General features: G+C 48.3%; 2 protein-coding genes across 3 annotated transcripts in view; both read right to left on the reverse strand.

Annotated features, from left to right (window-relative positions):
* Positions 1–26,716, reverse strand: part of LOC138349497 (uncharacterized) — a 691,637-nt gene that overhangs the window by 46,227 nt on the left and 618,694 nt on the right. The window lies entirely within an intron of this gene.
* Positions 12,559–13,776, reverse strand: LOC138368330 (proline-rich protein HaeIII subfamily 1-like). The gene has a single exon (XM_069330857.1). It carries the CDS (start codon positions 13,774–13,776, stop codon positions 12,559–12,561), a length of 1,218 nt encoding a protein of 405 aa, XP_069186958.1.

Genomic DNA, 26,716 nt, shown 5'->3' on the forward strand with positions numbered 1-26,716 from the left:
CTCTCTCAAATTACTGGTCCACAAAAAAAGTTACTTATAACAGCATGGATGTTCTTCTTACTCATGATATCCTCTCTCAAGTCCCAGTTATCAGCCAGTTCCGATGACAGGAAGTTTTCTCTAGTTAGAAAGATGTAACCATGACGAGTCACTTCCATGGCTCGCTGTCGATGTTGTTTTTCTGGTAAGATGTTTCTGCCCACTTGTGTGACGTTGCCTCTTTAAGACGGCCTCACCTCTGTGCCTCTTTAAGACGGCCTCACCTCTGTGCCTCTTTAAGACGGCCTCACCTCTGTGCCTCTTTAAGACGGCCTCACCTCTGTGCTTCAGCTTGTCATAAACTTCTGAGCGTCAGTTCCCGGTCACATTGGGTCATTGAGGTGACCGTCACAGGCTTCTCACTAGTGGAAGATTTAGAGGATCTGACACACACTGGCATCGCGAGTATTGTTGTCTCCGGCCCACATAACCTCACTATTCATACATAAATAAATGTATGCATATCCTGTCAGGTCATAACAGTGGACAGGGTGACGGGTGGACAGGGTGACGGGGGGTTGGAACACAAGTACTGACAGTGCAACTATGCGCTCTATGACCAAAAATGGACGTAATTTGAAATGAAATCGGCACACGAAAGTGACGTAATCCCGTTTTCTGTTTGAGTCCTCTGGCTTACTCGGTAAGGTTAGGAGAGGACACTTTCAATTAACGTTTTTCATGACGTGTTATAACTTTAGAAGAACGTCCTGCCCTCCTAACCTACCAGAGGTTAACTTGCTCTTTTGGAAAACAAATCTCTAAATTTATTTCAATTTTTTTTTGTTAATTTTCAAGTTACGTCCATTTTCGGCCACACGGAGAAACGACCAAATTGAGACGTGATATACAAGAGGACAATTACGTGACGTGAGCATAAGACACCCAGAGAGCTTGGGAGTCCCCATGGCTGTTGCCCTCTTGCAACAAATACAAAACATTCACGCAACAAAAATGTTGCAAGACATTGTATTGTCTTCCAACAATACAAAGTCTTGAAAAATAACAAAAAGATCTACTCCAATTTTCACTTCACAATTGCATAATTTAGTACATTTAATTTTGTTTACCACTGATTCAGTCATTTTCATATATTAATTTGCATACTAATTAATGTTTTCTACTTGAAGTGCAAGTTGTATAAAGGACTCTGATCTTGTTTTTGGTGGCGACTCACCCTGAGGAGGCGTTGACGAGGCCAGGTGAAGCCTCGACCAGAGAACACACACACAACAGCTGGCCTCAAGCAACACAAGACAAACCTGACGGTGTTCTGACCCGCCCTGAAACACAAGAACACAACAAAGCGCCTCATCTTGCCTGGTCCGTCACGCATACACCCAGTTTGTTTACATAAACAGGAGGAGGAGGTCTCTGGCCACAATTGAGGTTAAGGAGAGTTTGACTGGGAGCATGAGGCGGTGTAGGACTGGGAGCATGAGGTGGGTGGTAGTGTAGGACTGGGAGCATGAGGTGGGTGGTAGTGTAGTACTGGGAGCATGAAGTGGTGGTGTAGGACTGGGAGCATGAGGTGGGTGGTAGTGTAGGACTGGGAGCATGAGGTGGGTGGTGGTGTAGGACTGGGAGCATGAGGTGGGTGGTGGTGTAGGACTGGGAGCATGAGGTGGGTGGTGGTGTAGGACTGGGAGCATGAGGTGGAGGTGATGTAGGATGATGAGGGCATGAGTGAGGCAGGTAGCTGTGCCACCTGGTATGAAGGGGATGAGTATGAGGCTGAGTCTGGTCGTTATTCACCCAGGGACTTTCTTATAGTTAAGTATTGCATGTCTTAGTCTAGCCTTGACCCTGTATGACTGCCTCAAGATCAAGTCTTGACTATGACTGTGTGGGTTACAGATTAGACTTTACCTTCACCCTGCATGACAGGGTGAAGCTCTAACCTTCACCCTGCATGACAGGGTGAAGTCTAATCTTCACCCTGTCATGATTTTGACGACTATTGTTCCTAATCCACGTGAAGGACCTCCCCGAGGGAGGTGACCGAGGGAGTGCTGGAACTCGTGCATGTCAGGCGACGCACAACTGACGAAGAATGTAAAAACAGAGGAGTGGTGCAGGAAGTCACAGGATGTCCATGACTAACTTCAGGAGTGGGCAAACAATTGGTTGGTGGAGTTTAATCCCAGTAAGTGTAAGGTTATAAAGATGGGAAAGGGAGAAAGGAGACCAGAAGGTATCTACACCATAAATGGCTCTTGGACCCCGCCTTTCTAACCAATTTATTTTTCCTCTCTATTATGTCTACTGCAGATATTTTTCTTACACACACACACACCTGGACCTGTTGATTGAAGGTTGAGAGGCGGGACCAAAGAACCAGAGCTCAACCCCTGCAAGCACAACTAGGTAAGTAAACACACATATGAATGTATTCACCTAGTTGTGTTTGCGGGGGTTGAGCTCTGCTCTTTCGGCCCGCCTCTCAACTGTCAAACAACTGTTTACTAACTACTTTTTTTCTCCACACCACACACACACACACACCAGGAAGCAGCCCGTGACAGCTGACTAATTCCCAGGTACCTATTTACTGCTAGATAACAGGGGCATTCAGGGTGAAAGAAACTTTGCCCATTTGTTTCTGCCTGGTGCGGGAATCGAACCCGCGCCACAGAATTACGAGTCCTGCGCGCTATCCACCAGGCCCCCCCTATGTGTGTGTGTGTGTGTGTGTGTGTGTGTGTGTGTGTGTGTGTGTGTGTGTGTGTGTGTGTGAAACTAGAATACAACAATATCCTTGTTTTTACTAATCAATATGAGTGGAGTGGTAAACTTAAGAGCCGTAAATCATCTGGCAGCGGACATGCTAATTTACTGGCCGCCTCCGTTTTCTAGTGTTAAGGGTCAAGGAAAACGGGTTCTTCGTCTGGATCTTCCCGCTCTCACAACCCATTCTATAGTATGAAAAACTTTACCTAATTAACAAAGTCTAGATTCTGTATGACTCTCACGTCGGCGTTTTTAACTTCCTCATTTTTGGGATATGAGAGAGACAAGATGACCCAATATACTTCTGAAGCTGCCCTGAGACTGAGGCAACGATGTATTCTCTAACTATCCGCTAAGGGTACAACTGAATCCAGCTTCTGGATCATTAACGAGGTCACCAGTGATTAGAGGGGTTCTTGTACGCCAACCATGGGTCTTTACACACACACACTCAACCATCTTATGTAGTACCCATCCTATATCTTATATAAGTCAACGACCTGAGAGAAAAAGAAGGATCATTCATATCCCCGCTTGGAGATGATATTCAGTTACTGACCAAGAAGATATGTAGGATAACACACAGACACTCCCGTGTGTGTGTGTGTGTGTGTTATCCTACACTCTCGGGGAGATTTATCCAGGTACTGCAATAGTGTTGAGAAGATGGAGGCACCGTGAACACCTTCACAAAGTGCTTAGAAACTTGACTGGGCCTCCACCTCGGCGCCCTTGGTGCGAGCCCTTGTGGGTTAATGGATGGGATGTTGTTTAACGTGGCTGGATCATTCAAACTTCTACCCACTCGTGGCTAGATCATTCAAGCTTCTACCCACTCGTGGCTAGGAGATCATTCAAGCTTCTACCCACTCGCGGCTAGGAGATCATTCAAGCTTCTACCCACTCGTGGCTAGGAGATCATTCAAGCTTCTACCCACTCGTGGCTAGGAGATCATTCAAACTTCTACCCACTTTGGAAAGCTCTATACTATCCCAGAATGTTAAAGGTCCTGATAAATAACAAAGTTAATATTTGGACATGTTTAGAGTGTTGAAGGAGCAGGTTGGTGTTAACTGTCCTCCAGTGTCTCCCAGTCATGGGCACAATGATCGTAGAAGACGACATGAACCTCGCTGACCCTAGGGTCGTGTCCTCAGTGGTCGTGCCCTCAGCGGTCGTGCCCTCAGTGGTCGTGCCCTCAGCGGTCGTGCCCTCAGTGGTCGTGCCCTCAGGGGTCGTGCCCTCAGAGGTCGTGTCCTCAGTGATCGTTCCTTCAAAGGTCGTGGAACAGACACTGTTGGGTGGGTAGGCAATGACAGCTTCCAGCACTCAGTACCACTTGTAAGCGTGTGGATGGGGTGGGGAAGACTGGAGTCTATGTGGGTACTGGGTTTCTTGAGGTAGCCGGAAGAGGGAGATGTTAGGCTCCACAGGGAGTAACAGTCCACACCCCAGCTCCTCCCCTCTACCACCTCAAGGATTCTCCCCCCACTTCCCTCCCTCCCCCCACACTTTGTACACACACTTCAATTGATACTTCGTGCTCCTTCCATCTTCCTAACTCTCCTTACCTTCCTCTCTTTATGTCCCTCCCTCTCTTCCTAGACCTCTTCCTCCTCCTTCCTTCCCTGTATGTCTCTATCTCCCCTTTCTCTCCCTAGATATCTCCCTTCCTCCCTACATTTCTCCCTTAAAGACACCGGAAGTCCTGTACAACACCTGTCAGATCCCGGACAGGTGTTCAAGGTTGAGATTAAAGGTGCCCAATGATAAGGTTACAGGTGTTTAAGAATAAGGGGACAGGTGTACAAGCACGAGGCTACATGTGTTCAGTGTTATATCTACAGGTTTTCAAGGATGAGGCTGCAAGAATTCAAGGCTAAGGCTACAGGTATTCAAGGCTGAGGGCATAGATGTTGAAGCTGAAGCTACAGGTGTTGAAGCTAGGATCACATGTGTTGCAGATAAAGTTGCAGGCATAGTTTACCGGTGATCAGAGTCCAGGAGTAAACTCCACAGGTACACCCATCAACGGGGGGAGTCGGGGTGGTGTATCCTTCGTGCTCCACTATTGTCGCCCACATACTTGCAGCGGTGTCCTGGCCGCCCAAGTACCAGTGGGACGGGGCGCTATGGTATGGCTGCTACTTTACCCACACTGGTCTTCCTGTTGACATGCTCACCATGCCAGGTGGAGGCTCTTGACCACATGACCCAGCATCACTGACCATCCTTTAGGAGTCAAGGTGACTCCTTCTGAAGATGTATTAATATACGAAAATACTTAAGGAAATTCCCGTTTCAATTTTCCTCCGTGGTCTGACACTGTCACATTTTTAATCACGTATTTATTTTCGTGATTTACACACACATACACACACATATTATATATATATATATATATATATATATATATATATATATATATATATATATATATATATATATATATTGGTAGCAATCTTTCTTGTAAACATATGTTGTTAAATATGACCGAAAGGGTAAGATTAATAATTCTAACACGAATCTTCTCAATATTTCTTACGTTTTTCTTCACTGTCGAGGGTAATTGAAAAATTAACTCTCCAAAATTCATTCTTTACATTTTTATTTTTGGTCTGACGCCTGAACGCGTTTCGTAAACTTCTTACATTTTCAAAGACTAGTTTACACATAACATACATCATACTTATACTCGTTTTGGCTGAGGTGACAGAACACGAATCAATGGGTATGAAAACATAATAATAGAAGGAACTGCAGTTACTTCCGGTCATATCAACAACATTTTATATATATATATATATATATATATATATATATATATATATATATATATATATATATATATATATATATATATATGAGAGTGTGTGTGTGAGGGAGTGTAAGTTAGACTAGTGTGAGTGTGTACACTGGCGGCGTGAGAGTGAGGGAGTGTGTTTCATGGTTGCCTTATTCATCTGGGTCAAGGTTCCCAGGATCCAACCATGAACCATTGTATTTACCCCTGTCACCTGTGTACTGGTACTCCCCCATGCTCCAGAGTACTATGATGGTCCCTGTCACCTGTGTACTGGTACTGCCCCATGCTCCAGAGTACTATGATGGTCCCTGTCACCTGTGTACTGGTACTCCCCCATGCTCCAGAGTACTATGATGGTCCTGTCACCTGTGTACTGGTACTCCCCCATGCTCCAGAGTACTATGATGGTCCTGTCACCTGTGTACTGGTACTCCCCCATGCTCCAGAGTACTATGATGGTCCTGTCACCTGTGTACTGGTACTCCCCCATGCTCCAGAGTACTATGATGGTCCTGTCACCTGTGTACTGGTACTCCCCCATGCTCCAGAGTACTATGATGGTCCTGTCACCTGTGTACTGGTACTCCCCCATGCTCCAGAGTACTATGATGGTCCTGTCACCTGTGTACTGGTACTCCCCCATGCTACAGAGTACTGTGATGGTCCTGTCACCTGTGTACTGGTACTCCCCCATGCTCCAGAGTACTATGATGGTCCTGTCACCTGTGTACTGGTACTGCCCCATGCTACAGAGTACTGTGATGGTCCTGTCACCTGTGTACTGGTACTCCCCATGCTCCAGAGTACTATGATGGTCCTGTCACCTGTGTACTGGTACTCCCCCATGCTACAGAGTACTATGATGGTCCTGTCACCTGTGTACTGGTACTCCCCCATGCTACAGAGTACTATAATGGTCCTGTCACCTGTGTACTGGTACTCCCCCATGCTCCAGAGTACTATGATGGTCCTGTCACCTGTGTACTGGTACTCCCCCATGCTACAGAGTACTATGATGGTCCTGTCACCTGTGTACTGGTACTCCCCCATGCTACAGAGTACTATAATGGTCCTGTCACCTGTGTACTGGTACTCCCCCATGCTCCAGAGTACTATGATGGTCCTGTCACCTGTGTACTGGTACTCCCCCATGCTACAGAGTACTATAATGGTCCTGTCACCTGTGTACTGGTACTCCCCCATGCTCCAGAGTACTATGATGGTCCTGTCACCTGTGTACTGGTACTCCCCCATGCTACAGAGTACTATGATGGTCCTGTCACCTGTGTACTGGTACTCCCCCATGCTACAGAGTACTATAATGGTCCTGTCACCTGTGTACTGACACTACGCTAAAGAAATTCAGAAAATATTTAACTTTCTATTACCTTTTTGTTGTAATAAAGTGCATTTAAATGCATAAGGAGCTATAACTATAAGATACTTTAATATAAAAAAAGAAATGTTGCTGCGTTTTACTCTCCTACTGTAAGCACTGTGGCTTATGAAGTCTTGGGACTTGATCATGTTGGGCTCTTACCCCACAACAATGCCCGTGCAATGTTGGGTGAGAGGCTAGCCTCAGGCGTACAACCTCGGAGTGTCAAACGAACATTTTATGCTGTTATTATAGCTTTCTCTTAGGTAAATAATGTACGGCATTTTTGTGTAAACTTAAAGATAAACATACAAACATTTATTAATATATTTTTTAATTTTAATTTGATTTATAATTAACAGTGCAACAGGTTAATGAGAGGTGTTGTGAAGCTCACAGTTGCTTACCTGGTGGTGGTGGCGTAGTGTGTGCGTGTGTGTGCGTGTGTGTGTGTGTGTGTGTGTGTGTGTGCGTGTGTGTGTGTGTGTGTGTGTGTGTGTGTGTGTGTGTGTGTGTGTGTGTGTGTGTGTGTGTGTGTGTGTGTGTGTGTGTGTGTGTGTGTGTGTGTGCGTGCGTGTGTGTGAGAGAGACGGGAGGCAGACAGGGGGCCGCCTGGCAGGCCGCCAGTCCTGCAGTAGACAGACAGACTCCTGTGGCAGTACCGTAATCCCCGCCACCTCTCCTGCAGTGTTGTGTTGGTCCACGACCCGGGATCCTGCACTCCCACCCCTCCCTCTCTCCCCATGGTACCTCACCACCTTCCATGGTACCCATGTGTGTGTGTGTGTGTGTGTATTCACCTAGTGTGGGGGGTTGAGCTTAGCTCTTTCGGCCCGCCTCTCAACTGTCAGTCAACTGTTTACTAACTACTTTTTTTTCCACACCACACACACACACACACACCCCAGGAAGCAGCCCGTGGCAGCTGACTAACTCCCAGGTACCTATTTACTGCTAGGTAACAGGGGCATTCAGGGTGAAAGAAACTTTGCCCATTTGTTTCTGCCTGGTGCGGGAATCGAACCCGCGCAACAGAATTACGAGTCCTGCGCGCTATCCACCAGGCCCCACACAGGCTGTGTGTGCGCGTGTATGTGCGCGCGTGTGAACACAAGCCATATTACTCCACTATGTGGAGGTAAATATGTCACACACATAATTAAAACAATTCATTCACCGAACTGGATGATAGACGATAACTTTTTCATCCCCGACGATTACCAAATATTTGTGTGACAACAGCATACGTCTCGTAGAGCATCCCGAGAATGGTTCTCTCTCATTCCTTGTTATATACCATTGGAATGGTAATAATAATAAAAAAAATATATCAAATTCATTAAAAAAAATGGAACACCCGGTTAGAAATCCATTCATTCATTTTACGTCTGGCAACTGAGTTGTACTGCCAGACATGGGATTGAAGGTGTTGTACGGCTGTCCTTGGTCAGACAGGCAGAGCCATATTCAAGAACTCGTAGATACATTCCTCACAATGGGGGTAATATGACACAATATATTTGCTGCTGTTTGTTCTGTAATTTATGTCGAATATTAAACAGGCTTTGGTATAATATTACTTAATGTAAGTTCGGGGTGTGTGAACTTTTAACATTGCTGTAAACCAACACGGAATACTTGTAAATCTGGACCAAATACTTGTAAATCTGGACGAAGTACTTGTAAATCTGGACCAAATACTTGTAAATCATGACCAAATACTTGTAAATCTGAACGAAGTACTTGTAAATCATGACCAAATACTTGTAAATCTGGTCAAAATACGACAAAATATAGACGACTCCATAAGATGAGACCAACGCATCAAACCGGAAGAACATCAGCAATAAACAACATTGAGACTCAGCCTTGTTCTGCCCAGATGATAATTAATTCTTGTGCTATATATACCCCAGGCAGGAGAGGGGGTCTGTCTCTCTACACACACTCACGCCCCACACTCACGCCCACACTCACGCCCCACACTCACGCCCCACACTCACGCCCCACACTCACACACATATGCGGCCTCAGCATGGAGCCCGTACCTTGTCAAGCACAAGACGAAGCTGGAAAAAGTTCAGAGGTATGCCACTAGGATAGTCCCAGAACTAAGAGGCATGAGTTACCAGGATAGGCTGAGTGAAATGCATCTCACGTCGCTGGAAAACAGAAGAGCTCGGGGAGACATGATCACTACCTACAAAATGCTCAGAGGAACTAACAGGGTAGATAAAGATAAATTAACTGTTTAGCATGGGTGGTATGCGAACAAGGGGACACAGGTGGAACCTGAGTACCCAAATGAGCCACAAGGACGTTAGAAGGAACTTTTTCAGTGTCAGAGTAGTTAACAGGTGGAATGCATTAGGCAGTAATGTGGTGGAGGCTGACTCCATACACAGTTTATAATGTAGATATGATAGAGCCCAGTAGGCTCAGGAACCTGTACACCAGTTGATTGACAGTTGAGAGGCGGGACCAAAGAGCCAGAGCTCAACCCCCGCAAGCACAACTAGGTGAGTACACACACACACACTGTCTCTCTCTCTCATTCCGAATATTTTTCTTGCTATCATTGTCTTCCTGTTTGTCTTTCCTTTTATCTCTTAGGTATTTATTTATAATTGTCCATATTTTTATCTTTTCTCACTCTTTCTCTTTTACCCTCGCTCTCTTCCCCATTATCCCCCTCTCCCTCCCCTCCACAATCTACCAGCTTCGCCTCATTATCTGCCTCGCTCACTCCCCATTCTATCAGTCTTCCACTTCCCCCTCCACCTTTTTCTTTCCCACTCTCTCCGTGTCACTCTCTCTCTCACCCCCGGCCTCCCTCCCCGCCATCTTGGGTCAGCCAGCAGGCCGGGTGGCGGCGACGGCCTTACTGCCACGGCAAAAACTCTTGATTTAAACTCCTGTATCAGACTTCCTGGCTGTTTGCGGGACCCTGACTAAGGTCGGTAATATGTATACTCTGTGTGTCTCTCTGTGTGCCTGTCTCTCTCTCTCCCCTCTACGTATAGGCATGCATATATGAAGTTAATGTATGAAGCCAGAGAGAGTGTACAGGTAGGGGTGACTCGCTTAATATTCTTACATGTTCCGGCTGTCAATAGTGTGCTCCAAGTTTGTCCCTCCTCAACTCTGTAATCTTCTGGCTTTACCACTATTTCTCGCTATGTTTCGCTGTCTTCACATAGGCCTACCATCCCGGTCTATCTTTACGTAGGTCTGTCATCACGGTCTATCTGTACGCAGGTCTATCATCGCGACTTCCCAATATAATTCTTTGATGATGGTTGACTATTGAAACACAGGGTTGAATAATTGGAAATAATGTTGTTGATTTATGGAACAAATTGCTGGGTAACATAACAGACGTGGGGTCGCTGGAGTGTTTCAAGCGTAGGTTAGACATGCACATGAATGACTTTGTGTCGATATAAATAGGAGCTGCCCAGCACGAGCCAATAGGAGCTGCCTAGCACGAGCCAATAGGAGCTGCCCAGCACGAGCCAATTGGAGCTGCCTAGCACGAGCCAATAGGAGTTGAAGGCTCTCATGTTGTGACCAGTCCGGTCAGGACGGGTCCACACTACACATTACTCACCCCATACTCATCCTGTGAGTGGTAATGCAAAAAGCATTTGTGCCCTCTGTAATGCTTTTTGCGCTCCCGCTCACAGGATGAGTATGGGGTGCACAATAAACTAGCCGCTTCCGGTGGCCACATTCAAAATACACATCATTCTCCTCAAACACTTCCCCACCTTGTCCACAATTATGATGAGTGATGGTGGGGGACGGAGGTGATTGGGCCGTCTCAACGCCTGTTTAAGGTTAATGTAGATGAATGCTAGTTAGATATGCAACCAAGAAGTCCATCAAGCAGATCGTCGAGGACGCCGATGATAGTGTCGAGCAGTGTTGGGCGCCTTGCTTACTTGTGTTGACTCAGCATCAACCAGAACAAGGCAATCTTTGTACGCTGGTCCAAGGTGGCCTACCACCAGGCTCTGGTGGATATGTGGGCCTGCGGGCCGCTGCAACCAACAGCCTGGTGGACCAAACTCTCACAAACCAAGTCTGGCGTGATACCGGGATTGGGGGAGTAGAAGAACTCCCAGAACCCCATCAAGCAAGTATCAACCAGGCCGAGGACCCATACACTGAGAGCAGATGAGGGCCAACTCTCCCCCAACATGTATGTATGAGTGTCATGAGTGTATGCCCAACACGCATACACTCATGACAGCTATGTGGCCTCCTACATATATATATTACTTGTGTTTTGTTATAATAAAGAAGAAAAGGGCACTGGTGTTTAGTACTGCCTTCCGTGCCAGAGAGAAACAAGCTACAAGGACAACATTACCAGGTGGTTGACAGTCCAGGAGAGCGGGACATACTCAAGATGAGAGCCAACATATACTTTATATAAGGCTTCGCAATGTCTGCTGTAAGAATATATGAGATGCGCCGGACGGCTGTCAGTTTCCTGGCTGCCTTGTGGGCTAAGTTAAGCATGTGGCTTTTCATGGTCACTGAAGAGTCAAACTTTATCCCCCAATATGTTGACTGACTGACTGACTGACTGACTGACTGACTGACTGACTCACTCACTCTCACTCTCTCACACACACACACACACACACACACACACACACACACACACACACACACACACACACTCACACTCACACTCACACTCACACTCACACTCACTCTCTCTCTCTCTCTCTCTCTCTCTCTCTCTCTCTCTCTCTCTCTCTCTCTCTCTCTCCCTGAAGGTGCTCGCTCATAGTCACCTCCAGTCATCTCGGAGTTTTTAATTAAATTCTGAAATCTGATCTGAATCAAAGTGGTGGTCATATGACCTTTAACCCTGTGACCTGGCGATTAACCCCCTAAGCTTGACTTTGACCCCATAAATTTAACTTTCGACCCAGTGAACTTGACCTTTGACCCTACAAGCCATACTTGTGTTCCATAGGTTGTCATTTGACCTCGTGAGTTGGACTTTTGATAATGTAAGTTTTGTGTTTCTTGTAAGATTCACATTTACCTCACAAGCTTAACTTACGTCCTCTTAGAACAACCCCCATATCCCCTCACACTCTAGCCCCCCCCCACCCCTCACTGACACACTAGCCCCCCTCACCCCCTAACACCCCCCCCCCTTCAGGGGGGCGGAGGAAGTGTCAGGGGGAATATTTAGGGCACAACAACAGTGGCTGACAATGCAATCTGTCAGGTGATTGGTCGTGTGAGGATGTCACGGATATATTAAACGGCCATTGGTGAGTTTTTCTGGCCAGCGGAACAGCGAACTCCTCCTCCTTCCCCCCCACCCCCCTGCCACTCCCACGCCCCCTGACCCTCCCCCCCCCCCCTGACCCGTGGGGATGACCCACAGCCCCAGTTCTGAGATGGAGGTCTAGGGCAGGCGAGGACATGTGTGTAGCTCCGGTGACAGGTGTGGAGGACATGAGCCGGGGCGGCCCTCTTGCTCTCCTGGACACTTGCTACCATTCTTAACGTGATTGTTTATGTTGGGTAAACAATGTGAGTCTCGGGTCTTGTGTGTGGCGGCTCCAGGCGGGGCTACCAGCTGGGGGCCACCAGCCGGGGGCCACCAGCTGGGGGCCACCAGCCGGGGGCCACCAGCTGGGGCCACCAGCCGGGGGCCACCAGCTGGGGCCACCAGCCGGGGGCCACCAGCTGGGACCACCAGCTGGGGGCCACCAGCCGGGGGCCACCAGCCGGGGGCCACCAGCCGGGGGCCACCAGCCGGGGGCCACCAGCTGGGGCCACCAGCCGGGGGCCACCAGCTGGGACCACCAGCTGGGGGCCACCAGCCGGGGGCCACCAGCCGGGGGCCACCAGCCGGGGGCCACCAGCTGGGGGCCACCAGCTGGGGCCACCAGCCGGGGGCCACCAGCTGGGGCCACCAGCCGGGGGCCACCAGCTGGGACCACCAGCTGGGGGCCACCAGCCGGGGGCCACCAGCCGGGGGCCACCAGCCGGGGGCCACCAGCCGGGGGCCACCAGCTGGGGCCACCAGCCGGGGGCCACCAGCTGGGACCACCAGCTGGGGGCCACCAGCCGGGGGCCACCAGCCGGGGGCCACCAGCCGGGGGCCACCAGCTGGGGGCCACCAGCCGGGGGCCACCAGCCGGGGGCCACCAGCCGGGGGCCACCAGCTGGGGCCACCAGCCGGGGGCCACCAGCTGGGACCACCAGCTGGGGGCCACCAGCCGGGGGCCACCAGCCGGGGGCCACCAGCTGGGGGCCACCAGCCGGGGGCCACCAGCCGGGGGCCACCAGCTGGGGGCCACCAGCCGGGGGCCACCAGCTGGGGGCCACCAGCCGGGGGCCACCAGCCGGGGGCCACCAGCCGGGGGCCACCAGCTGGGGGCCACCAGCCGGGGGCCACCAGCCGGGGGCCACCAGCCGGGGGCCACCAGCCGGGGGCCACCAGCCGGGGGCCACCAGCTGGGGGCCACCAGCCGGGGGCCACCAGCCGGGGGCCACCAGCTGGGGGCCACCAGCCGGGGGCCACCAGCCGGGGGCCACCAGCCGGGGGCCACCAGCTGGGGGCCACCAGCCGGGGGCCACCAGCCGGGGGCCACCAGCCGGGGGCCACCAGCTGGGGGCCACCAGCCGGGAGCCACCAGCTGGGGGCCACCAGCTGGGGCCACCAGCTGGGGCCACCACACTGCTAGGTGTAAGGAGACAGTCCGCCCTTCCCAGTTGTAACAACGGACAGAAAATGTTGTATTCCAACACCTGAAGATAACCTCTGGAGCGAGCACCACACATAACGTGACTGTGAGCCGCTGGGATTTATAGTGCATTATATTTTGTCCGGTGGGGAGTTTTATGTCAAAATGCAAGGTGTTACTGGAGAGGACAGGCTGAGTGGGGAGTGTGGCGAGGGCAGTGTTGGGGAGAGCAGGATGAGGGCAAAGATGAGGGGTAAGGTGAGGACTAGTGAGGCAGGAGACCCTTGGCTACCTCCTGGACATGTCTGGTGAAGTGTGAGGCAGCGTCAGTGAGGCGAGCACCCTTCCTCACCCATCATATGTGCACTCTCACAAAGTGCACTCTCACCAGCACCTGAGGCAGGTGCAGGGAGCACTCTTGAGGAAGGGTCCTCTCGGCCACCAACCATTACCACACACCGCAGCCACACGCCTTCAGTCCTTACAATTGACTGGATTATGTCACGGGTGAGAGCGGAGTGGGGTCTTACCATAAGCATAATGACCTATCCAGGTGACCTGGTCTAGTCCTTGAGGGTCAGCCTCCAGGAGTGTCTAGACCACTGAAGGCTCTACACCGAGTAGTTAGTCTCTACTGGACTCTGGTCCTCCAAGCTGTTTACCACTTTAAATAAACATGTATTAACATACATAAAACATATAGGTAATGACGTTACTTAATATAAGTGTCAAGGCAAAGCTGAGTTGCATCACATCATGCTGGGGGGAAAGTTTGGCTCAACATCATAGGTTTTAAAATGGCAGAATTTACAGTTACTAGCGCTTGCTGGGTCGTGCCCGCTGCCCCCGGTGGTGGGAGACCACGGGGGCCTCTCCCACACTGGTGGGAGACCATGGGGGCCTCTCCCACACTGGTGGGAGACCACGGGGGCCTCTCCCACACTGGTGGGAGACCACGGGGGCCTCTCCCACACTGGTGGGAGACCACGGGGGCCTCTCCCACACTGGTGGCCACACGTCAACGTGTCACCCAACATACACCTTCACCTCGTGGCTGCGTCCCTCTAGTTATACACAAGTCCGCCTCAACACTTACCAAGCGTCTCACTAAAACATTACCTCTAGGAAAACTTTTGTATATATTTATTTATATATACAAGAGTTCTTGCATTCTTGACCAGCCACGAGCACGCGTAGCGTTTCGGGCAGGTCCTTAATCCTAATGTTCCCTGGAATACGACCCGACGAATCGTTTAACAACAGGTACCCAGTTTACTGTTGGGTAAACAGAGGCTACAGTCAATGATTGGCGCCGATTCAATCCTCCCTGACCAAAATATGAACCCGGACCAAAGAGCTGGCGAAGCGCCGGGCGAGTGCTTTACCACTGCGCCACGGGGGCTGCTAACCCCCAGGACGTGGATCCTGGGGGGTCATTTTTCTGGGTAATGATGCGGAAATGTAAATGGATTGAACCAGGATTCATGAAGTAATGACACAACCTCTTATGCAACATTTACATCTCTCCCAGTCATAGCGGCTCTCTCTTCATTAAATAAAGAGTTGATCAGCTCCGAGGCACTACAACATTGTTTAATAATAATAATAACAACAACAATCAAGGGTTGCTAAGTTACCAACCTCGAATTTTTTTTTGAAAAGTAACAAAGCCGTCATGACCAAGGAAAGATGTACAGGTTTCGGAAGTGGTTGGGTAAAATACATGATAAATGGTGGGACAGTTGAGGGAGACGGTCCTCCCCCCCCCCCCAGGGGGTCCTGAGGCGCTGGTTCACACACCACAACAACCACCCCCGCCCCCCCCTCGTAGACAATAGTGGACAAGAATCTCAACCAATTTTTGGCACTTCTCACACTTAGTTCATTTATTATGCACCCCATACCCAGGCGGTAGTGGAGGGGGTCACGGAGGCACTTAATGCGCCACAATAAAGGTGCTGAAACAGGGACTCCAAGACACGAGGTTTGGCCCCGTTGATGACACTTAACAAGTTACAAGTGAGAGAGTGAGGCCAGAAGACGACCAACAGGTGCACGAGGAGAGGTGAGGTGTGAGGAGAACAAGTCCATCATGAACAAGGACCTAAAGGCAACTTGTTACGTGAAAGGAGAAACTAAACAAAGTAAGGAGAGAAGGGGCTGAGAATATGATCACCACCACACACTCGGCCCCACAACCCTCACCACGACTTCCTACCACCACAACCACTCTCGTACCACCACCAACACTACCACACCCACACTTCAACCCCAACACCACAACTGTCATCACCACTAATGCCATCATCCCCAAACCTACCACCAGCACCACCACCACCACCCCCAATGCCACCATCACCACCCCCCAATACCACCATCACCACCCCCCAATACCACCAGCACCACCACCCCCAATACCACCAGCACCACCACCACCACCACCCCCAATACCACCATCACCACCCCCCAATACCACCAGCACCACCACCCCCAATACCACCAGCACCACCACCACCACCCCCAATACCACCATCACCACCCCCCAATACCACCAGCACCACCACCCCCAATACCACCATCACCACCCCCCAATACCACCAGCACCACCACCCCCAATACCACCAGCACCACCACCACCACCACCCCCAATACCACCATCACCACCCCCCAATACCACCAGCACCACCACCCCCAATACCACCAGCACCACCACCACCACCCCCAATACCACCATCACCACCCCCCAATACCACCAGCACCACCACCACCACCCCCAATGCCACCATCACCACCCCCCAATGCCACCACCACCACCGCCACCTTCCTTTTGGGCTTTGCAGATAAGACGAGGATCATTTCCATAAAATAACTCTCAGTCTCACTGACAAAGAGCCTTGCATAATCACCTACGTCAAGCGTCTCCTGAGAGTGTGACCACGAGTGGGGGGGAGCTGCCCCCTCCTCCCCCCCACGAGTGGGGCTGCCCCCCCCCCCCCCCCACTTACACCACAAACCCTGTGTCTGTAAAGTCTGTGTTCATCCGTCATAGACAACACAGCTCATGACCTGACACTTTGGGTCTTTCAACTCCTTCAATCTCGTGCTTGAATGGCCACCATGTTCATCAACCACCGTGTTCATCAACCAGCATGTTCATCAACCACCGTGTTCATCAACCACCATGTTCATCAACCACCATGTTCATCAACCAGCATGTTCATCAACCACCGTGTTCATCAACCAGCATGTTCATCAACCACGATGTTCATCAACCACCATGATCATCAACCACCATGTTCATCAACCACCATGTTCATCAACCACCATGTTCATCAACCACCGTGTTCTACAGGAGAATACTTACAATGCACAGTTTAAAGCAGCGAGTGTTGCAAATGTTGCTGTCACTTCCTTCAACCATCTTCAGCTCCCCCCCCCCCAGTGTGTGATCCCTGGTGCAAGCGGCCACCACACACACACGGGGTCTGGTGGTTGAGTGGACAGCGTGCAGGACTCGTAATTCTGTGGCCTGGGTTCGATTCCCGAACCAGGTAGAAACAAATGGGCAAAGTTTCTGTCACCCCTGAATGCCCCTGTTACCTAACAGTAAATAGGTACCTGGGAGTTAGACAGCTGTTACGGAGCTGCTTCCTGGTGTGTGTGTTGGGGGGGGGAATTAGTAGTTATTAACAGTTGATTGACAGTTGAGAGGAGCAAAGCTCAACCCCCTCAAGCACAAATAGGTGAATACACACACACACACACACACACACACACACACACACACACACACACACACAACAACACTGAACATCCCACCAAACAAAACATTCGAGCATAATTACAGTGTCAAAATATTGTAACAGGCTACAGAATACTGAACTACCATTAATATTGGGGTTAGACTGTGTCTACTGTGTGTCACTGTATGTTCACGGTGACCCCATCAACCAGGTGACCCCATCTCCCCAGGTGACCCCATCTCCCCAGGTGAACCCATCACCCAGGTGACCCCATCAACCAGGTGACCCCATCAACCAGGTGACCCCATCTCCCCAGGTGACCCCATCTCCCCAGGTGAGCCCATCACCCAGGTGAGCCCATCACCCAGGTGAGCCCATCACCCAGGTGAGCCCATCCACCAGGTGAGCCCATCACCCAGGTGAGCCCATCCACCAGGTGAGCCCATCCACCAGGTGAGCCCATCCACCAGGTGAGCCCATCACCCAGGTAGCTCCCATGTTAAATACACCCCTGTCTGCAGACAGCTTCACACACCTTTACCAGTGATACATGTACTCCCACACTTCTCGCAACTATATATATATATATGTCATCCATGTACATACATCCACCACGCACCTGCCACCAACAACCGCCACCTGCAATTAATCTTTAAGCAATTTATCCTTATTTAGCGCAGTAAGAAGCCAAGGAAGCATATCTAGACAAGACGGATTATTTCTCAGATGCTTATATACTTTACTACATCCTCCGTGGTGAGCTGAGATATGCTCCCGCTTCCTTCTCTTAACTCTACAGCACACACGGCGGTAGCTAAACATTGTAGCTATATCAGCTTAAACATTGTAGCTATATCAGCTTAAACATTGTAGCTATATCAGCTTAAACATTGTAGCTATATCAGCTTAAACATTGTAGCTATATCAGCTTAAACATTGTAGCAACATCAGCTTAAACATTGTAGCTACATCAGCTTAAACATTGTAGCTACATCAGCTTAAACATTGTAGCTATATCAGCTTAAACATTGTAGCTACATCAGCTTAAACATTGTAGCTACATCAGCTTAAACATTGTAGCTACACCAGCTTAAACATTGTAGCTACATCAGCTTAAACATTGTAGCTACACCAGCTTAAACATTGTAGCTACACCAGCTTAAACATTGTAACTACATCAGCTTAAACATTGTAGCTACATCAGCTTAAACATTGTAGCTACACCAGCTTAAACATTGTAGCTAAGTTAAACGTCGAAGCTGCATTTATCTTCAGATAAGAAAAGTGTTAATTTTCGTAATATTATTTGATGATAAGTGTTGCATCCACTTGTCAAGCACTTTGTTGTATGAGGAGAGAATGTTGTGTGGGGGGAAACTTGGCAGGTGCAACTGGCATGATTTATGTACAAGGACTTACAGGCTGTTGTGAGCTGTGGAGGAGGACTGGTGGCACTCTCACTCCAGCAGCGGCTGTGCTCGTCTGCCTTCTCGACTCTATACTCTTCTTGCTGCTGTTACTGCTGCTGCTGCTCATCTTACTGTTGTTACAGCTGTTCATCATCTTTTGTTACAGCTGTTCATCATCTTTTGTTACAGCTGTTCATCATCTTTTGTCACAGCTGTTCATCATCTTACTGTTGTTACAGCTGTTCATCATCTTACTGTTGTTACAGCTGTTCATCATCTTACTGTTGTTACAGCTGTTCATCATCTTTTGTTACAGCTGTTCATCATCTTTTGTTACAGCTGTTCATCATCTTTTGTTACAGCTGTTCATCATCTTTTGTTACAGCTGTTCATCATCTTACTGTTGTTACAGCTGTTCATCATCTTACTGTTGTTACAGCTGTTCATCATCTTTTGTTACAGCTGTTCATCATCTTACTGTTGTTACAGCTGTTCATCATCTTACTGTTGTTACAGCTGCTCATCATCTTACTGTTGTTACAGCTGTTCATCATCTTACTGTTGTTACAGCTGTTCATCATCTTACTGTTGTTACAGCTGTTCATCATCTTACTGTTGTTACAGCTGCTCATCATCTTACTGTTGTTACAGCTGTTCATCATCTTACTGTTGTTACAGCTGTTCATCAACTTACTGTTGTTACAGCTGTTCATCATCTTACTGTTGTTACAGCTGTTCATCATCTTACTGTTGTTACAGCTGCTCATCATCTTACTGTTGTTACAGCTGTTCATCAACTTACTGTTGTTACAGCTGTTCATCATCTTACTGTTGTTACAGCTGTTCATCATCTTACTGTTGTTACAGCTGCTCATCATCTTACTCTTGTCACAGTTAATATCCTTTATTTACAAATCATTCTCTGGCCTTGGTTATCCTTTACATGTCATCAACTGACCCTACTCTCAAGCTAAACTAAATTTCTCTCCTCCCAAACCTGCTTCCAACACCAGTACCACTGTACTATGCCTTCCCTTCATATCTGAACTGAAAATTCTCACTAATACCTATGTCCTCTTGACATAAAGTTCACCTTTCAACAAACTAACACACTTCGTAGTAACCTAGTTCACACTGCTCCTCCTGCTTCTAATGCTGCTGGCGTCTACTCTATTTCCTGTTCGTCTTGTCCTCTCCAATACTTTGGCGAAGCTGGCCGTACACTTAATGGTAGACTTAAGGAACACTAAAGAAGTGTTAAGTCTAAGACACAAACAATGGTCTCTTCTGTCATGTTAGGGAGTCTGGTCATCTTATTGATTGGTCTACTAAAATAATCTTTGCTGCCTCAACTCTACACAGACGCCGTCGTGTTGACGGGGCTCTGATACACAACCTTCCCAACATGAACCTGAGTCCTGGCTTTGTTGCTCTTGAGTCTTCCCCTTCACAGTATATACTCTTAATGTTCCAACCTTCCTAACAAACGTGACCTGACTTAAGCCTACTCTCTATTCTTTTTCTTAACCTTTTCTTATTCTTACCTCATTCCATTCTTACACTCATATCATTTGTACCTTTCATCCTATTCTTACCTTTCACCTTACTCTGACCTTATAGAAATTACCTTCTTCTCACCTCACTCTCTTTCCTTATTGACTTGTTCCTTCCTATCTTCCAGCACAGCTCCTGTGCCAGGTAAGTTCACTACGGGCTCACCATTGCCCGTGCTACTTGCCCCGCTCCTGTGTCAGGTAAGTTACGGGCTCACCATTGCCCGTGCTACTTGGAACTTGTTTCGAGTAGCTGAATCTATAACAACAATCCTCTCTTCCATACGGGCTCACCATAGCCCGTGCTACATGGAACGTTTGCTGCGAATAGCTTGATCTAACACAACATCCTCTCTTCCTTTACGGGCTATTCATGCCCGTGCCACCTCTTGGGTGGCCAAATCTTCACCAGTGCTCTTCCTCACACACCACTTGATAATGGTCCAAAACCGCCCGAAAGGTCGTCGTCTCTATCTTCTGAAGTGTGGTCTGGTCATCATATCATCAGCCACGTTACTGCGACTCATCGTCTGAATAAGGTATCAATGTACACACTTTCACGCTGCATTACTGTGTCACTGTATTAATACATCATCGACTCACTGTACTGAAACTCGTGCCACAGGGGCCAGCACCACTCTGTCTTTCATTCATTCAAGTTTGAATGCTTGAGATGGTGTAAGTGATGACTGAGCACCGGCCGGTCATTCATAGATGGACAATGTCAACTACTGTTGGTCCTCACCAGCAACACCCAGTCATTCAGAGGTGCTCTTTAGCTTCCTGCTTCCTTCCTGCACGTTATCACCTTCTCCTGCTCCTTATTGGTTGTTACCTTCACTTCCTCAACCACTGGACGTCATCCCAGACAACCTTGCCCTCAAGGTTCCCTCTCTATCACTCTCACACTTGTTCTCTCTCTCTCTTTGTCTCTCTCTCTCTCTTATGCACACATGTTTTTTTTTTCTCTCTCTCACTTGTTCTCTCTCTTTGTCTCTCTCTCTCTCTCTCTCACTTGTTGTCTCTCTCTCTCTCACTTGTTGTCTCTCTCTCTCTCACTTGTTGTCTCTCTCTCTCTCACTTGTTGTCTCTCTCTCTCTCACACACACACAGCAGCAGGAGGGGGGCTGTGGCTGAGTGGACAGCACTTAGGACTCTTAATCCTAGGGATCGGGTTCGATCCCCAGTGATGGCAGAAACAAATCGGCAGTTTCTTTCAACCCTGATGCCCCTGTTATCTAGTAGTAAATAGGTATCTAGGAGTTAGACAGCTGTTACGGCCTGCTTCCTGTGTGTGTGTGTAAAAAAAAAATAGTAATTAATAACAGTTGATTGACTGACAGTTGAGAGGCGGGACCAAAGAGCCAGAGCTCAACCCCCGCAAATACAACTAGGTGAGTACACACACACATTTTCTCTCTCATCCAGTTATCTGGGTGATTGGTTAATTTTCACAACATTCTGGGATTTACAACCTTTTTTCCTTCATATAAATATTTTAGTATGTGTACATTACCTTCAATATGGCCTCGACCAGGTCAACTTCCCAATTCCGCCTCACATCAATCTCCGGCGTATGACACACAGCGATGAACACACCTCAATAAAATGGCCTCAAATTGTTGGGTTGGCGGCTTATCTCTCGCCGTGAGAGGCCATAAAGTGGCTGGGAGTGTCCTACGTCTTGTTGTTAAGCCCCAGGACAACTTCCTCATCACTCTCTGCTCTCGCCTCTAACCTCGCACTTGTAAATTATAAATAGCAGTTGACGGACAAAGGTAACAGCCAATATGTTCAGTTTAACGAAGTCACGAGTTATTAAGGCTGGCAACATCTGGATTAAGGCTGAACTTGTATCTCAGACTTCTAGCAAGTAACAAATGTTTGCTTGTATCTGGATTAAGGCTGAACTTGTATCTCAGACTTCTAGCAAGTAACAAATGTTTGCTTGTATCTGGATTAAGACTGAACTTAAACCTGTTTGATCTTATGTCTTTGGCAAAATATTCTGTTTAAAATTTTAGCCACAAAAACACCCAAAACACTTTAATATTTCTAAGCACAAGGAAACGAGCAACAAAAACAAGGAAACAAACAGAAAGCAGAAAAGTTTGTGCTTCAAGAAAGCCTTCAAGCAAAAAAGTTAGCTTTGCATATATTTTTATAATTATTTAGAAATGGAAACCGCGAGATTTTCTAAATCAAAAGTTGGTAGAGTGTAGTGGCATCAGTCCAAGATGCCGGAGGAAGCACTTGCTTCAGTGTGCTTCAGTCAGGCCCGGGAGCTGGAGCTTCAAGCCCGGGAGCTGGAGCTTCAGGCCCGGGAGCTGCAGCCTCAGGCCCGGGAGCTGATGCATTAACACTTGAGTAGTTAACACCTGTTAACTACTCTGACACTGAAAAAGATCTTTCTAACGTCCTTGTGGCTCATTTGGGTACTCGGTCTCCACCTGTGTCCCCTTGTTCGCGTCCCACCAGAGTTAAACAGTTCATCTTTGATAATTCTTCTGAGCATTTAGTAGGTAGTGTGTGTGTGTGTGTGTGTTCGTGCTCTTGAGAACGTGTTATGGTTCACGTATTCTCCGATAACAACTTGGTTACAGTGAAGCAAGACCTTCCAAACTCCTTCTGACACAAACAGGCGGCCACGGCGCCCTGGGCGCAGGCACCTTAGGTGGAAATAAGATTTACGTCAGAGTGGGGTCGCAGCTGGAGTGTGATGGTAACCTTTGGGGCACGCGGGAACTTCTTGACAGTTTAATGACCTCCAGGAACCCACATGGTGATTACCCATCCAGATTTCAGAAGAAATAAAGACCATATCCAAATACTCTTCAAAATGTGTCATGAAACTTTTACACACGAATTTAGATTTGACAGTATTGTCAAGGTGCTGTAAAGGGTTCAAGACATTCCAAGTGAACCCAAGCCTCTTAGAGATATGAAGACTATTCCTGCTGACAACACCAAGGCTCAAGGCTGTCTATGTGTACCAAAGCTTTCCACGACTGGTCATGGCTTTCCCAGAACTGTTTACTCTTCCTCTGAGTCCAGGGCGGTGAAGGATCAGCCGCTGTAAGTGAAGGATCAGCCGCTGTAGGTGAAGGATCAGCCGCTGTAGGTGAAGGATCAGCCGTTGATGGTGAAGGATCAGCCGTTGATGGTGAAGGATCAGCCGCTGTACAGAGCGGTCCGGCAGCTACAGAGCCAGGGATAAGTGTGTGCTGGGGGTCTAGACTCACTCTCCACCATGGAGCACCAGCCTCCCCTTCACTCATCTCAACTCCAAGGAAACCATGGGTGGGGTCAAGAGAGCGGTGCACGCTCACATCATCAGCCCGTACCTGCTCAAGCACAAGACGAAGCTGGTAAAAGTTCAGAGGTATGCCACTAGGTTAGTCCCAGAACTAAGAGGCATGAGTTACGAGGAAAGGCTGCGGGAAATGCACCTTACGACACAGGAAGACAGTAGAGCTCGGGGAGACATGATCACTATCTACAAAATTCTCAGAGTAATTGACAGGGTAGATAAAGATTAACTGTTTAACACGGGTGGTACACGAACAAGGGGACACAGGTGGAGACTGAGTACCCAAATGAGCCACAAGGACGTTAGAAAGAACTTTTTCAGTGTCAGTAGTTAACAGGTAGAATGCATTAGGCAGTGATGTGGTGGAGGCTGACTCCATACACAGTTTCAAATGTAGATATGATAGAGCCCAGTAGGTTCAGGAATCTGTACACCAGTTGATTGACGGTTGAGAGGCGGGACCAAAGAGACAAAGCTCAACCACCGCAAGCACAACTAGGTGAGTACATCTAGTCCTTCAACTCCTGCATTTAACATTCTTTCAAGAAACTGATTTTAATCATGTAATGTATTTTGTTTTAATTTGGAAAATATAAGGTTCTTATACCTCTCTCTTCTTAGTTACTAAAGGTGTGTAGTACTGAAAAAAACTATCTATTTATAAATTGACAATGATAATGATTTGTATATATGTAAATTGACAGTGAATTGACAATGATAATGATGGTAATTGACAATGATTGACTTCAAAATAATTGAAATTCCCAGGTGTCAAATTAATCTGATAAACGTCCCTCAGATTAAAGCTTTTAGTAACCATGCTTCTGATTTAAGGATAATTTCAAAAAATATAAAACTGAAAAAAGTCGTTTAAGAAATAAATAAAGTATATATGTGGCTCCAAAATATATGAAACACTGTAAATAATTATTATTGTTAATTTAGTATTAAAGTACAGTAAAAATTAGTTAGAATCAGTTACTATGATCAATTAACACAGTAAAGATTAGTTAGAAATGATCACTTAATCACTGTAGAGCCCAGTTAGCACCAGGTACTACTGTTTCTTAACTATTAACTTAGCAGTCTCGTTACTGTAGTGAGAATTAGCTGTTATCAGATATATCTGTAACAATAGTGACGCCGTGGAGAGGGGGGGGGGGGGACCTGCTGCATGGGTAACAACTCACTATCAACCTACCCTGGCTTTGCGCCCTGGAGAGGCCACTCCAGACCGACAACTCCATAATCTCCTGAGACTGATGGATGCCTACTAGTGGCAGAGGATGAATGAATGACAACATTAACAACGTGCAGGCGACGAGACACAATAACGTGGCTGAAATAGCTTGACTACACCACACACTAGAAGGTGAAGGGACGACGACGTTTCGGTCCGTCCTGGACCGAAACATCGTCGGTCCAGGACGGACGGAGAAGGTGAAGGAACGTCGTCGTCCCTTCATCTTCATTGTGTGTGTCAAATTAACAACGTCACCAAGCACAGTGCCAACGACCATCAGCAAACAAGCAGAAGTGAGAAGTGAAGCAGAGTGGTACAATGATCAAGACACCATCCCGCTCCCCAAAAATAAACTGGTTTTATCAAGCGAATCATCGCCTCTAATGCTAGGGAGCGCACGCCTCCTCCGCCTCGCAAGGCCATCTTTCAATAACAAGAAAAGTGTGTTCGGACCATCTCCATACTCTTCCTATTTTGCCAGCAGGGAGCCGAGGACCAGGTTATACCAGCCATGTTGGCTACGGTGGTCCGTGCATCATAGCCATGTTGGCTACGGTGGTCCATGCATCATAGCCATGTTGGCTACGGTGGTCCGTGCATCATAGCCATGTTGGCTACGGTGGTCCGTGCATCATAGCCATGTTGGCTACGGTGGTCCGTGCATCATAGCCATGTTGGCTACGGTGGTCCGTGCATCATAGCCATGTTGGCTACGGTGGTCCGTGCATCATAGCCATGTTGGCTACGGTGGTCCGTGCATCATAGCCATGTTGGAGTGGCTGCGAGTGTCTGGGCTGAAGTCTTCCTGGTGAGGGTGGTGTACCGGGTCGGTGTACCGGGTCGGTGTACCGGGTCGGTGCCTCTGGTGGTGGCAGCTGCCTCTCCGTGTCTCCGTCTTGGGAGACGGAGTGTTGTCGTCGTGGAGGCGTCGGCAGATCATCACACGAGCTCTTATGTATACACGGAATGACTTCCTGTCTTCGGCTTGGCTCAAGACATCAGTGGCAGAGTTGTAGACAATGCTTGGCGGCACACAGCCCATCTCTTCCGGTTTCTTCAATTACCAAGATGGAGATGCATGCCATCACTTCTCACACTTATATAACGCCATCATTTCACATGTGTATCTTCAGGTCTAGAGATGTGTTCCTTTGGTGGTGTGTGAGGGCTGGAGGGGGGGGGGGCCTCTGTGACACTCCCAGCATACAAAACCGTTTCCTCTTGCCACTCCCGTCCATGATGTCAGAGGTCGCGGGGTCGAGGCGCAATTCCTGCGAGTGATACTGGTCATAACTTGGTACATCACCACTAAATATTCATCATTACCAGTGGCACGAGCGAACATTATGTATACGCTGGTTGTGGCGCCCCGGCCACAGTGGCACGAGCGCACATTATGTATACGCTGGTTGTGGCGCGTCTGGGGCGCCCCGGCCACACACGCCACACCTCCACCTGACTGACGCACCCTCACAAGGTCCAACGTCACCCTCTTCCTCTAACACGAACTCACGTGTTAATTATGACAAATCAGAAATGATGAAGACGACGAGGCGAGGAAGAACGATGCTGCGATCTACAGGTGTGCAACTTTCTCAATTTAGGTATTAAAAGTATCAACACAAGACAGAACACGAAACAATGGGTATAAATTGGATAAGTTTAGTTTTAGGAAAGACTTGGGTAAATACTGGTTCGGTAACAGGGTTGTTGATTTGTGGAACAAATTACTGCGTAGCGTGGTGGAGGTGGGGTCCCTCGATTGTTTCAAGCGCGGGT

The sequence above is a fragment of the Procambarus clarkii genome, chromosome 25 (genome assembly GCF_040958095.1).
Source record: "Procambarus clarkii isolate CNS0578487 chromosome 25, FALCON_Pclarkii_2.0, whole genome shotgun sequence".
Taxonomy (NCBI): Eukaryota; Metazoa; Arthropoda; class Malacostraca; order Decapoda; family Cambaridae; genus Procambarus; species Procambarus clarkii.

Excerpts from the sequence above, each read along its gene's own strand:
- LOC138368330 (XM_069330857.1), bottom strand. The coding sequence starts at position 13,776 with ATGTGTGGTGCTCGCTCCAGAGGTTATCTTCAGGTGTTGGAATACAAC.